The following is a 14,797-nucleotide window of genomic DNA, read 5'->3' on the forward strand; positions in this document are numbered from 1 at the left end:
CCAGATTAGGGTATTTCAGAGAAAGAGAACGACGAATAAGGTTTCTAGCCATTAAGCACTGCACATTCTATGGGTAGCAGGCTGCTTATTGGTTAATGCTATGATCTCACTAGATAATAGGCTGCTGATTGGTTCATGTTAATGAGCTAGCTAGGTAACGGGCTGTTGATTGATTAATGTTTTGGGTTTGCTAGGTAAGAGATGTCTGATTGTTTAAGAGTAGCGAGCCTCTTAGGTAAATGGCTGCTGATTGGTTGTTTTTTAACCAACTGGTGGTTAAAAGCTCCAAATGTAGTTGCCTTGCAAGCTACATGCATCAGGAAAGCTGATTCATTAATGTCACAAGTGCGCATTTTAAGAACGTTCTACGCATAATGAATGAGTTGTCTTTATTGCTCCTTCCTGTTGAAAATATGCCTTCTTTTTCGTTCTGAAAACGAGCCGTGCACTTTCCTCAACTCATTGGCACGTCATTGCCTTTCCATTCGACCAGCTGCCGATGTAAACGCATTCATCAGTAACACGTGCATTGGAAACGCATATGTCCAAACCCTGCTTAAGGGTACCTTCTTTTTGATCAATCAGACTTCTAGATGACAACTGCATCTCCTGCGCAAGAAATGTAATTAAACGAGGAAATCAATAGACGCATCTAAGAGTAGCCAACCAATGAAATTCTTCGTTTAAATTAGCATTTTACATCTGTGACGACGCGGCCATTAACTTGCAAGTGGTCAACAGTCTGTCCGCCACCCAGGAAGCATCGGGCAGAATGTATGTGATGGAGGGAACGCGCCCACCGAAGGAATTCTGAAAGCTCACCTGTAACCACCGCTTTATCGCCGACCACAATAAAACGGAATAAATGCTCAATCTGGAGCGATGATTTAGATCCGTACATTGAGTATTTCAACGCGAGGCGCGCGGATGCCAGTGAGGCAGGTTTCCGCGAGCAGACACCTGTGTGTGTTTTTCCTGCGGAGGATTGCTGTTCTGTCAGGCTGTTTTATCAGCCTTGTCAGAGAGGGTTTTTTCTTAACCAAAAAGCAGCTGCAGTCTACTACTCTACAAGGGAAGCCACGGAGCAGCGGCGGAGGAGCAGTCTCAGACACGTTATTCATCTGCTGATAGCCGGAAAGTGTGGACGATTTACCTTAATGAAAAGCGTGTGCCCAGCAGAGATAGTGCCAAAAGCTAAGTGCTGAAAACGTAGGGGTTCTTGGCCTTGGAGGAACCTTGGAAGACTGACAGCGGCCGTGCGGAATGTTACATTAACGGGAATGAATAAACAATTACGTGACTGGTCGGGAGCGCACAGATGCTCAACCTCCATACAGCGCTGGCCGCAGTTCTGAAGCTCCAGTATGTTTATCATTGGGATCGTATCTTCAGACCATATTAACACGTGTGGCAGTGAAGATAACGTATAGAGATCTTATAGATCCAACGTGAAGATGCCTAAAATGCTTGATCTGAAGTATCGCTTAAAATCTTAAAAGAGAACAGGGTATCATATTCGGTTTAATTGGAAACACTCACAGTGGGATAGTGGAAAGGCTATAATAACTCTGGATAATATAGAGACCATATGGACTGAAATATGACCAGGATATAGTTTTAAAGGGGTTGAATAACGAACGGAAAGGAAGCCACATTTCTAAGGACAAAGATTCTTCTGCCATGATGCTGGCGGCGCGTGTTGATACACATTCGTGAATACGGTTCCCTTTTTAGAATACAGGAATTTCATTTATGAGTAGTTTTCATAGGACAAAAATGAAGCAAAATATGTAACCTATGCTTCAAAGTGCTGATAGCAGCAGCTTTTAAATCTCTGGCAACGTTACGTCCAACGCGAGCGCTATTTTAAAAACTGCCATAATGTGGTGAACAACGAAGTTCATTACAAGTGGACCCTTGAAGTACACTGGACTGTTGATATTTTATTTTAATCGCCGAAGAAAATCATTTCAAGAAGATGACTCGCTCCATCATTTTTGTGAACTCCGTCGTACTGTTGCTCTTTGGAAGTGACCTTTTTTTGGTGCGAGCCAGTAAGTAGATATTTTTGTTATTAGTAATTTTTTTTTTTTTGTTAATATTATTTGTTGTTCATTTTTTTAAAATTCTGCTCGTCTTTTTTTTGTGTTCCCGTCACCACTGAGCCAAATGTTAGAGGCAACAAATGCATGTATCAGACTATAGGATGTGTCCAAATTCTGTTTAAATCTCTTTATTTGGTCTCCTGATTTGCAATGCATACTTAGAATATGGTTTGTATTAACACGTGAGTCAAGTATGTTGCAGATTTAACTTATTTTATTCTGATATGTTGCACCTTAGAAGTTATAAAACACCTCTATCTCATTGCCCTGTTTAGACGTCCACACTGGTCGTTACTATTCATGTAATGAGCGGTGCATTGTTTTGTAGGGCAATATAGTAGGATAACATAAGAATAACATAATGATGAGACACAGATATAGAATTGTGCCAAAGAGATAGTCCTCTCCTGAGCAATAGTAATTCCGACTTGATTTCTTTAAGTTTGACCGAGCAGTTCAGCTCAGATTGAATCCAGTATTTATGGAATTACATTTTCCTTTGTTGATTTTAGACCTTTACTCCAAGGGGATGAATGTCAGCAGATGTCAGATATGTGCAGATGCTACAGTGCAAGAAATAACCTGCAAAATGAGCAGAGCTGTTATTTCCTGCCCTGAGCCTTAGATGTAGTGGGAAGCACCGCAGGCCACCTCTGATTTACTGTAGATCCTCACAGTGACACAAGTACTGCAGCAGCACTGAACCCCACAGGTTATTCATTCATCAAGTCATTTACAACTGAAAGAATTTCATTCTGTATTGCTGCCAGTTTTGTTCATTTTCAACAAGTGTGTGTCCTGGGCAGAGAGTCCATCATTGGTCACTTTCACAATGTCAAGGTCACTGAGAAATATCCCCTGGCCGTCAGTCCTCAGGCATGTGTTTTATACGGCATGATGAAACCGAACTGCACACACCTCTCCTGGGAGAGCCTTAGACCTGGAATGCTGAACACTGTGAACACTGCTGCTGAACACGTCAGACAGCGGAAGGGCAACAGCCTCTCACAGCAAGTATCACTAAGCACCCAGCGTAACCTAGCGATGAGCATCACTGAGCACCCAGTGTAACCTAGAGATGAGCATCACTGAGCACCCAGTGTAACCTAGCGATGAGCATCACTGAACACCCAGTGTAACCAAGCGATGAGCATCACTAAGCACCCAGTGTAACCTAGCGATGAGCATCACTGAACACCCAGCGTAACCAAGCGATGAGCATCACTGAGCACCCAGCGTAACCAAGCGATGAGCATCACTGAGCACACTGCGTAACCAAGCGATGAGCATCACTGAGCACACAGCGTAACCTAGCGATGAGCATCACTGAACACCCAGCGTAACCTAGCGATGAGCATCACTGAGTACCCAGCGTAACCAAGCGATGAGCATTACTGAGCACCCAGTGTAACCAAGCGATGAGCATCATTGAGCACACAGCGTAACCAAGCGATGAGCATCACTGAGCACACAGCGTAACCTAGTGATGAGCATCACTGAGCACCCAGCGTAACCAAGCGATGAGCATCACTGAGCACACAGCGTACCCAAGCGATGAGCATCACTGAGCACCCAGTGTAACCTAGCGATGAGCATCACTGAGCACCCAGTGTAACCTAGCAATGAGCATCACTGAACACCCAGTGTAACCAAGCGATGAGCATCACTAAGCACCCAGTGTAACCTAGCGATGAGCATCACTGAGCACACAGCATAACCAAGAGATGAGCATCACTGAGCACCCAGCGTAACCTAGCGATGAGCATCATTGAGTACCCAGCGTAACCAAGCGATGAGCATCACTGAGCACCCAGCGTAACCAAGCGATGAGCATCACTGAGCACACTGCGTAACCTAGCGATGAGCATCACTGAGCACCCAGTGTAACCTAGCGATGAGCATCACTGAACACCCAGCGTAACCAAGCGATGAGCATCACTGAGCACCCAGCGTAACCAAGCGATGAGCATCACTGAGCACACTGCGTAACCAAGCGATGAGCATCACTGAGCACACAGCGTAACCTAGCGATGAGCATCACTGAACACCCAGCGTAACCTAGCGATGAGCATCACTGAGTACCCAGCGTAACCAAGCGATGAGCATTACTGAGCACACAGTGTAACCAAGCGATGAGCATCATTGAGCACACAGCGTAACCAAGCGATGAGCATCACTGAGCACCCAGCGTAACCAAGCGATGAGCATCACTGAGCACCTAGCGTAACCTAGCGATGAGCATCACTGAGTACCCAGCGTAACCAAGCGATGAGCATCACTGAGCACCCAGTGTAACCAAGCGATGAGCATCACTGAGCACACAGCGTAACCAAGCGATGAGCATCACTGAGCACCCAGCGTAACCTAGCGATGAGCATCACTGAGCAGCAAGTATTCTTACGGCGGTTATTCATGTCCTCATCATCCTTGCTTTTTGTTGTTGTCCAAACTTGGCAGTAAAGTCTGAAGCTGGTTGCAGAATAAGGGCTTTGACTGGAGTGATGCGTTTACTGCTCATGCAGGGCCAGACTTCACTGCTAAATCAATAGCTTTCATTGGCTGATCTACATCACCGTCATGGATTTCTACTCCATTAGTCTGAAAAGTCCGGTGGGATTTTGCTAGGCAGCTTCGATGTAATAGTGAATGCAATCTGTGCCATCCAGGGTGCTGTTCTACACACAATCTTCTCTCTGACTGAGATGCTGTAGATGTTCTGTTCTGAAAGCCTGGATGTGTGAGAGTATCTTTGATCTTACTATGAAAAGATGCAGCTCAGCAGTCAAAATACCTGCCTCAGCAGTATATTCTGTTGTACAAAAACAGTTTGTAAGAAGGCCTAGACTTCTTATACATGAAATAGAAGCCTACTAAAATACACTAGAAATTGTGTCCTGTTGGTTTTTTTTGGGGGGGGGGGGGTTGGAGATGGACACAATTTGCTGATGAGACTGCCTCTGTTTACTTTCTCAGAATATAACAGTGCTACTCAGACTCTTCAGTAACACAGTGCTACTCACACTCTACAGTAACACAGTGCTACTCACACTCTTCAGTAACACAGTGCTACTCACACTCTACAGTAACACAGTGCTACTCACACTCTTCAGTAACACAGTGCTACTCAGACTCTTCAGTAACACAGTGCTACTCACACTCTACAGTAACACAGTGCTACTCACACTCTACAGTAACACAGTGCTACTCACACTCTACAGTAACACAGTGCTACTCACACCCTAACAGCACTGATGTCCTCTGCAGCAGGCATGGCCCCCCATTGTTGGAAATAGAGATGCACTGCAATCTGAGTACCCAGCTGGGGGAAAGGGCTTATTGGGCATACCCAGCTGGGGGAAAGGGCTTATGGGGCATACCCAGCTGGGGGAAAGGGCTTATTGGGCATACCCAGCTGGGGGAAAGGGCTTATTGGGCATACCCAGCTGGGGGAAAGCGCTTATGGGGCATACCCAGCTGGGGGAAAGGGCTTATTGGGCATACCCAGCTGGGGGAAAGGGCTTATGGGGCATACCCAGCTGGGGGAAAGGGCTTATTGGGCATACCCAGCTGGGGGAAAGGGCTTATGGGTCATACCCAGCTGGGGGAAAGGGCTTACGGGCCGTACCCAGACTGCAGCTGGTCCGAGTGTAAAGGCTGTTGCAGAGATGTCTGCAGAGTGATCGCGTGGCCATATCTTCCCCCAGTAGCAGCAGTGTGAAGAATACTAACACAACACAAGCTCATTCCCTGTATCCCATGGCAACCATGTGCATGGCAGGAGCATAATGGCCTGAATAACCTTGACGATGTCATTTCCTTTCAGAAGCGGAACAGATCGTGGGTGTGGCTGGAAGTGGGAGGGTGCTGTGGTGCTGCAGTGAGCTGATCTCTGCCCATGCTTGCATGTCATGTGCGTGCACTTAAAAGCATCTGCAATCAAGATGCATCAGACATTTTATGCTGTCTGAAGGGGCCTTGTCTTTGGAAGGAGCAGCATCAACCAGTTCTGAAGCTCAGAGTTTCACTGTCACATGCAAAGGTCATGAAATGCCTTTTCCTTTTATTGTGTGCAGTTCTCTGGGAGTTTTGCACTCTTTCTGACATAAGGCTCATTGTGGGCAGCAGTGTAGAGGGCAGTGCTTGGGGAGCTGGGTTAGGGTTAGGAACCCTGTAGAGGAGCGCTTGGGGAGCTGGGTTAGGGTGTAGAACCCTGTAGAGGAACGCTTGGGGAGCTGGGTTAGGTTAGGAACCCTGTAGAGGAGCACTTGGGGAGCTGGGCTGGCATCTCCAAGGATGTTGCTTTGATTCCCAGAGGTTCTCTGCCATTATCCTGTTCAGTAAGGTATTAAGCCTGAATTACTTCCGTAAAAATGTCCAGCTGTGTAAATGGAAGGTATATACTGTAAAGAGTTTAAGCAGCCTAAGTTGCTGAGGATGAGGTCATCTGCTGAATGTAGCAAACTACTCTGATGAGCCGTCTAGACTGAGCTTTTTCAGATTTGTGGCTAAAGGATTTTTCAGCATTAATTCCATTGGGGAAGGCCTTTCACACTGCAGGCTCCAGCTAAGCTTGCACAGAAGGGGGAAGGCCTTTCACACTGCAGGCTCCAGCTAAGCTTGCACAGAGTTGGGAAGACCTTTCACACTGCAGGCTCCAGCTAAGCTTGCACAGAAGGGGGAAGGCCTTTCACACTGCAGGCTCCAGCTAAGCTTGCACAGAAGGGGGAAGACCTTTCACACTGCAGGCTCCAGCTAAGCTTGCACAGAGTTGGGAAGGCCTTTCACACTGCAGGCTCCAGCTAAGCTTGCACAGAAGGGGGAAGACCTTTCACACTGCAGGCTCCAGCTAAGCTTGCACAGAAGGGGGAAGACCTTTCACACTGCAGGCTCCAGCTAAGCTTGCACAGAAGGGGGAAGGCCTTTCACACTGCAGGCTCCAGCTAAGCTTGCACAGAAGGGGGAAGACCTTTCACACTGCAGGCTCCAGCTAAGCTTGCACAGAGTTGGGAAGGCCTTTCACACTGCAGGCTCCAGCTAAGCTTGCACAGAAGGGGGAAGACCTTTCACACTGCAGGCTCCAGCTAAGCTTGCACAGAAGGGGGAAGGCCTTTCACACGCAGCCTTAGCCACAGTCAGCACTGGCACAATCCAGATTCAGCCAGAGGCCATGGGGTGCCGTAACTTCACGGTGAAATGCTGAGAATTTATATGGTGCTTCATATCTTCATGGCGACAGACCGTGTGGAAGTGCCTGCTGTGCATTTGTAGAAATGTTGAAATACTAACAGCACATATCCAGCAGATATGAAAGTGAAGGTGATGTCATCTAGATTTATTACTGAGGAACAGCACAATCAGCAAATTCTCTGCTTCTGTCGGGACTCTGATTTCATGCATCGTGCTTCTATTGCAGCCAGGGTTAGTGCAATCCAAACAGCTTCCTGTGCTTTCAGTTTCCTGTGCTGACAATTTCCTGTGTGGACTGTTGCAATTTTATATAGTCAGGCCTGACAGGCCTGTAACCGTCACTCAGAGGCAGTTACTCAGTCATGGCTTCAATCTCATGCAGAAGGAGGAAATTATATTGATAGCTGGACTTGACCCCAGGCTAACCAGGCACAATCAAGTCCCCATCAGCTGTTTGTCCAGTGCAGTCTTCACTGGTCTGTTTATCTAGTGCGGTCTTCACTGGTCTGTTTATCCAGTGCGGTCTTCACTGGTCTGTTTATCTAGTGCGGTCTTCACTGGTCTGTTTATCTAGTGCGGTCTTCACTGGTGGTGCATAGAAGCTGTCTAAATTTAATCCACCCTTTTTGCACCTCTACCCCAGATCGCCCCCCTGCTCCTGTCAACGTCTCTGTCACACACCTGCGGGCCGACTCAGCCACTGTGTCCTGGGACGTCCCAGAGGGAGATGTGATCATTGGCTTCTCCATCTCTCAGCAGGTACCTCCCGCTTTCCCACAATTCAATTGCCCTGAACCTCTCCCACAGACTGAGCCCTGCCACGGTTACATTGATTGATTGACCTCTCACAGAGACAGTAATAACTGGCTCTTTGATTGATTGATTGATTGGCCAGAGACAGGACGGCCACATGCAGAGACTGATCCGGGAGGTGAACACCACGAGCCGGGCCTGTGTGCTGTGGGACTTGGAGGAGGAGACGGATTACATCATCCAGGTGCAGTCCATCGGTCTGTACGGGGAGAGCCAGGCCAGCAGGAAGGTGCACTTCCGCACCCTGAAGAAATCCGACCGCTTCCAGTCCAACAGCTCCAACCAAGGTAGCCTCCGGCTGCAGAGAGTGGCCGAGTTCTGCTTAGCATCAATCATGTGTTTGTGAAGGAAAAAACTTCAGAAACATTTTCTTCTTAAATACTGTTATACATTATCAGTTAAAATTTTAATTAACAAAGACATGTTTTTGAATGAAATAAGCATCAGTACTGATTTATATATGAGAGTTAAGGCCATTTGTTGATTGTTTAGGTGAGGTGTTAATTGATTGGAGACCGTTGATCCTCTCATTATTCTTCCCTATTAATCCACACATTTAAGCAAAACTTTTATCAGTATTTTACATTGCAACATATTAGACTCACAAACCACCAAAAGTACATTACTGTAGCACTTGTGTGTGGCCTAGAGGGTGTAAGATGGCTCTCCTGTAATGACACTCTGGGCACCACAATGATATATCATCGTGATTATTCTGTAGGAAACCCTGTAAAGTGTCAAACTCTTTGTGCTGTATAGGTATGGGGCATGCCCCACCATGCCGCAACTTGGTGGATGGCTTACCTGCCATCCCAATTCAGAATATTCAGTGGCTTTCAAATTCTTCCATCTTAGCACAAGACACTTCTGTTCAAATAAAACAACTCCCCTTATCTACTGTGCAATAAATCAATAAAACTGTTGAAAGGATGATGTGAACACACCTCTTTCAGATCTGACAGCCAGAAAACCAGACCGCACAGCCAGTTAGATCTTGGCTGTTTGTTCATCTCAGGTGTAGTTTGTGTGTGCTAAACAGGATGTAGTTTTCTCTGGTGTAGTTTGTGTGTATTGAACAGGGTGTAGTTTTATCAGGTGTAGTTTGTGTGTGCTGAACAGGGTGTAGTTTTATCAGGTGTAGTTTGTGTGTGCTGAACAGGATGTAGTTTTCTCAGGTGTAGTTTGTGTGTGCTGAACAGGGTGTAGTTTTATCAGGTGTAGTTTGTGTGTGCTGAACAGGATGTAGTTTTCTCAGGTGTAGTTTGTGTGTGCTGAACAGGGTGTAGTTTTATCAGGTGTAGTTTGTGTGTGCTGAACAGGGTGTAGTTTTATCAGGTTAGTTTGTGTGTTGCTGAACAGGGTGTAGTTTTCTCAGGTGTAGTTTGTGTGTGCTGAACAGGGTGTAGTTTTATCGTGTGTAGTTTGTGTGTGCTGAACAGGGTGCCATGCTTGCCTAGCAGGCTGGGTAAAGTGTGGATGCTCTTGGCTGGGTAAAGGGTGGATGCTCTTGGCTGGGTAAAGGGTGGATGCTCTTGGCTGGGTAAAGTGTGGATGCTCTAGACTGGGTAAAGTGTGGATGCTCTTGGCTGGGTAAAGTGTGGATGCTCTTGGCTGGGTAAAGTGTGGATGCTCTAGGCTGGGTAAAGGGTGGATGCTCTAGGCTGGTTGGAATTCCCAGTGGGAGTCTGAACCTCTTTATGGCTCTCTCAGCACCAAGCAGCTGAGCTGCCTCTCTATTTAATGCGACGCATAGAGCATTTCTCTTACACGGGTCTAAAGTGGAGAGCAGCCGTGTCCTGAAAGGCCTTTTTAATCTGGCCCCGTGCAGCACTAAGCCTTTCAAAGACGTCCTCTGTGGAGGCCAAGTTCTCGGCAGGCCCAGCAGTGCTCTAATGGGCTGTGGCTGTAATATTTATAATCAATAAAGAGGACGGACCTGCCTTTTCATCTGATACAGCAGGAGTGACAGAACCTTCATGCAAAATGAATCCCCATCTCTGCCTGTAGCCCAGGTATGGTCCCATCTGAAACCATGAATCCCCTTCATAAACACCAGCTCATAAACTTGCATATGTATCAAAAACACTTGTGGCCCATGTAAATTTAATCTGTTTTAAAATAGCCTTGTGAAATCCAGCTCTGATCTGCTCCAGCAGTCAGGAGATATAACCGCACGCAAAGAGAGCAGTCATACTCTGGGGCTGCCTTCCCAGAGAAAGAGCATCAGCAGAAACTGTGTGCTATTCAATATTCAACACTAATTTCTTGTGGTCCAATGAATCTTACGTCAAATGCACAAGGAAAATATGTTACTGTGTAGAGGATACAGAAGCCAGACAGTGCAGTCTGACACACACACACACACACACATTTAAATGTCAAATTAAGCACTTGAAACGTATTAGTCATCACAAATATGCAAATGAAAAATATTTTTACAAGTAACTCACTCTGAAAGGTGTAGCTGCAGCCATGCCTAGGATTGTGTTGTATGTATAGTTATGAGAATTATTCTGAATTATGGCCTCAACAGTGTACCTGTCTCTAAAACAATCTGCTGACAGCAGGGTTGGAGCATGTGCTGTGTTCTGTGTGTGTAACACAAGGAGAGAATGCAGAGTGTGTGCTGTGTTGTGTGTGTGTAACACAAGGAGAGAATGCAGAGTGTGTGCTGTGTTCTGTGTGTGTAACACAAGGAGAGAATGCAGAGTGTGTGCTGTGTTGTGTGTGTGTAACACAAGGAGAGAATGCAGAGTGTGTGCTGTGTTCTGTGTGTGTAACACAAGGAGAGAATGCAGAGTGTGTGCTGTGTTGTGTGTGTGTAACACAAGGAGAGAATGCAGAGTGTGTGCTGTGTTCTGTGTGTGTAACACAAGGAGAGAATGCAGAGTGTGTGCTGTGTTCTGTGTGTGTAACACAAGGAGAGAATGCAGAGTGTGTGCTGTGTAATGTGTGTGTAACACAAGGAGAGACTGCAGAGTGTGTGCTGTGTTCTGTGTGTGTAACACAAGGAGAGAATGCAGAGTGTGTGCTGTGTTCTGTGTGTGTAACACAAGGAGAGAATGCAGAGTGTGTGCTGTGTTCTGTGTGTGTAACACAAGGAGAGAATGCAGAGTGTGTGCTGTGTTCTGTGTGTGTAACACAAGGAGAGAATGCAGAGTGTGTGCTGTGTTCTGTGTGTGTAACACAAGGAGAGACTGCAGAGTGTGTGCTGTGTTCTGTGTGTGTAACACAAGGAGAGAATGTCTCTGTCTCTGCAGATGACCCGACGGTGCAGGGCTTGGATAAGTCCCGACAGCTGCAGACGGGAGAGATGATCATCATCGTGGTGGTACTCGTCATGTGGGCAGGTAGGTGAGCACGCCGCCCAGTGGCCAATCACTGGCATTACACCGCAGCTGGGCTCCCTAAACCTACTCCCTAGCCCTAGTCCTCACCCTAACTGAGAGTCAGCACATTTAAATAAACACATGCAAATTTATGAACACATGCATACTTAAATTTTCATCATTTTAAAGTCCTTGCATTGATTGCCTGTTAGTTTTAGAATAGATTTTAAGATCCTTTTATTGGTTTTTAAATCACTAAATGGCAATGCACTTGCCTATTTATCCTAAATGCTTTTTAGGTATGTGCCCGGCAGAACCCTTAGATCCTCTGACACTGGTCTCTTAACTGTTCCAAAGGCTAGAACAAAAAGGCATGGAGAAGCAGCTTTTAGCTATTATGGTCCGAGCCTTTGGAACAGCCTGCCAGAGGATCTACGGGTTTCTGAATCTGTGGACATTTTTAAAAGAAATCTCAAGACACCTTTTTGACATTGCTTTTACCTAGGTTTTTGCATTGCTTTTGTTTATTTATTTATTATTATTATTATTATTATTATTTGTTTGTTTGTTCCTTTCCTCTCTTTTTAATTATAATTAAAATAATTATTTTTAATCATTTTAATTATTCTTTGCAATTATTTTCTGTGAAGCGCATTGAGTTGCACTTACTGTATGAAATGTGCTATACAAATAAAGTTTGATTGATTGATTGATAAAAAGAATGTGTATTTACCCAGCTGTTCCCATTGCATGTGCCTGTTGAGCAGGGGGGTGGGCCCAGGGGCGGGGTTTGATGACTGACAGGTCATGGTGTCTCTCCGGCAGCTGTCATCGCCTTGTTTTGCCGGCAGTATGACATCATAAAGGACAATGACTCCAGCAACAGTAAGGAGAAGGCCAAGCCATCGTCAGAGCGCAGTACCCCAGTACACCACAGTGGGGGGCTGCTGAGGAGTAAGGTGAGCCTGTACCTGACCCCTAACAGCTCATCCGCATCAAATTTAAAACATTGGTCCTAGCATACCAGGCAGTCAAGGGATCAGCCCCAGCATACCTCCACAAGATATTTAAACCCTACATGCCAGCAAGATCCCTCCGTTCTGCTACCTCAGGATGCCTAGCACCTCCCCCTCTTCCCACCTGCACTTCCAGAACACGTCTCCTGTCTGTTCTGGCCCCACGATGGTGGAATGACCTCCCTGTGGAGGTCAGAACAGCTGAGACACTGACCCATTTCAAACAACGACTGAAGACTCACCTCTTCAGGCTGCACCTCTCCCCATCCCTCCCTACCCCCCTGTAAATGACTGTAAGCTTAGGGTTGTAACTAGGCAGCTGTGTCGTAGGTGACTTAGGTGCATTAACTGTCTTAACTACTGCTAGTATTTTTTCCATAGACTGCGTTGTTGCCATTCTCGTTGTTAGTGTTAATCAGTTTAACCTTCAGGGTCCAAGTTGAACTATGCGGTTGTTCCCTGCACTTGGACCAGTACTTCTCTCTAAGGGTTTCATCATACTTGTTCCTGGTTATGGTTATACACTTTGTTGTACGTCGCTCTGGATAAGAGCGTCTGCCAAATGCCTGTAATGTAAATGTAATGTCATCCAGTGTGCCTCCACTCCTCCAATATTAACCCTGTACATAAAGGAAGCAGGTCCCAGATAAGTACTTGGGAACACCACAGTGCCCCTGGTGGTCCACATCTCATACTGCAGTCTACTGCTGCTCTGCAGTAATGTTCTCTCTGTCCGTCCTGTTTCGTAAGGGTTTTCTGCATGAAAACTTAATAACCGAAGCAGAACATTTTCAACAAACCCTCTCTATTCAGTAAAGGCGCATATGCACTATCACACTATGAACTCTATTTAGTATCTGCACATAATGCACTGTCACACTACATCATGGCTTGAGTGTTGCTGGCTGTTTGTATGCACAAACGGTGCAGATGTGTGATCCTTTTCCCAAACAGATTAACTTTGAGTACATTTATCTTTGAAAAATCAAGACAACAGTAATCCACAGTAAACAAAAGTAATCCATCCCTACACCTGAGAGAAGAAACAAGCAGTACCCCAAAACATGCTTTTATGGATTTCTGCCACCTTCCCATAAATAATCCCATACAGGCTGTCAGGGTTCTGATCAGCTGGAACCTCTGTTCTACCCCAAGAAGCAACCAAATCAGGGATCATGTGGTAAAACAGGAAATCCTGGGACTTGACCAATCAGACAACTCTCATGTGCTCCAGACCACACTGATTATGCTCTGATTGGTTGTCTCTACCTGTGAGGTTGGCTTGGTTCCCAGTATTTACTATGAGAGAACAGCACATGAAGGCCTAGAAAAAAATCATTGTCAGGATCTTTATTTGAATAATGATGTTATTCATCTCTTTCTAGTTCCAGTCTGTGCCCTCAATCAACATCATCGATGTCTGAGTCGGAACCCCACTTTCCCTCAGTCGGAACCCCACTTTCCCACAGTCGGAACCCAACTTTCCTTCAGTCGGAACCCCACTTTCCCACAGTCGGAATCCCACTTTTCCTCAGTCGGAACCCCACTTTTCAATAATCGGAACTTCAGCCGGAACTTCACTTCTGTTCTCACCCACATTTCTCAGCACTGTAAGCATTTTTAAAATTCTGTGCATGCATCTTTTTATCCAGGAACTGTAAAATGGTCTACTCCTCTGCCATGGCGAATCGAGGCCGACTGAAATGATTGTCAATGATTCATGCAACTGCGTTCTAAAGCAATGTAAAGTTCAACACATTAGTTAAAGAGTTGCATGTTGGTCATTAATCTGTGCAGCAATTGGTGTAGTTTGTAATAAAACACCATTCTTATGTACTAAACGAATGCAAGAATGATAATAGAAGTAATAAACTAATATTATAGATGTAAAATGTATGCCGACCTACAATAATTGCATAATAGATTGCTGACTAATTACTTACCTGATAGTCTTTTCTTACACAGACGTACAGCAGTGTCTTTTAATTAGTTTTGTTGTGTTCAGACTGGCCAGTTATAAATGTACTACACAGAGTTAAAAGTGCAATATGCCCCATGTATGAATAAAGTGCCTCTATGCACCACACGTGCAGTCTGGCTGCCTTATTCGTGTTTTCAGTCAAATCAAATCATCTACACAGGGGGACTGAGCTTCAGACATGGACTTCAGGAAGAATGCTGATACTGTGCATCAGTTCAATACAAGAATAAAGCCACAGAAAAATCACATTTGTACAGAGTAAATAATAAAAAAACAGGGTTGAAAGAAAAATAACCCCATACACATGCAACACACTTGCATGCGCACCCGCACATGCACACATGCACGCACACACGCACACACATA

The 14,797-nt window shown here is 45.6% G+C and overlaps 1 protein-coding gene across 2 annotated transcripts; it reads left to right on the forward strand.

The window, feature by feature from the left end:
- Positions 1–279: 279 nt before the first annotated feature.
- Positions 280–14,534, forward strand: fndc4a (fibronectin type III domain containing 4a). 2 transcript variants are annotated; one of them, XM_035420747.1, is made up of 6 exons: positions 280–2,054; positions 7,936–8,051; positions 8,188–8,392; positions 11,366–11,455; positions 12,260–12,393; positions 13,836–14,534. In XM_035420747.1, exons 1-6 carry the CDS (start codon positions 1,979–1,981, stop codon positions 13,872–13,874), a joined length of 660 nt encoding a protein of 219 aa, XP_035276638.1. In that variant the 5' UTR covers positions 280–1,978; the 3' UTR covers positions 13,875–14,534. The 2 variants fall into 2 exon arrangements, with proteins under 2 accessions (XP_035276638.1, XP_035276637.1); XM_035420746.1 differs by lacking the exon at positions 280–2,054 and adding an exon at positions 5,964–6,144.
- Positions 14,535–14,797: the final 263 nt, after the last annotated feature.

This window comes from Anguilla anguilla, chromosome 6 (genome assembly GCF_013347855.1).
Source record: "Anguilla anguilla isolate fAngAng1 chromosome 6, fAngAng1.pri, whole genome shotgun sequence".
Taxonomy (NCBI): Eukaryota; Metazoa; Chordata; class Actinopteri; order Anguilliformes; family Anguillidae; genus Anguilla; species Anguilla anguilla.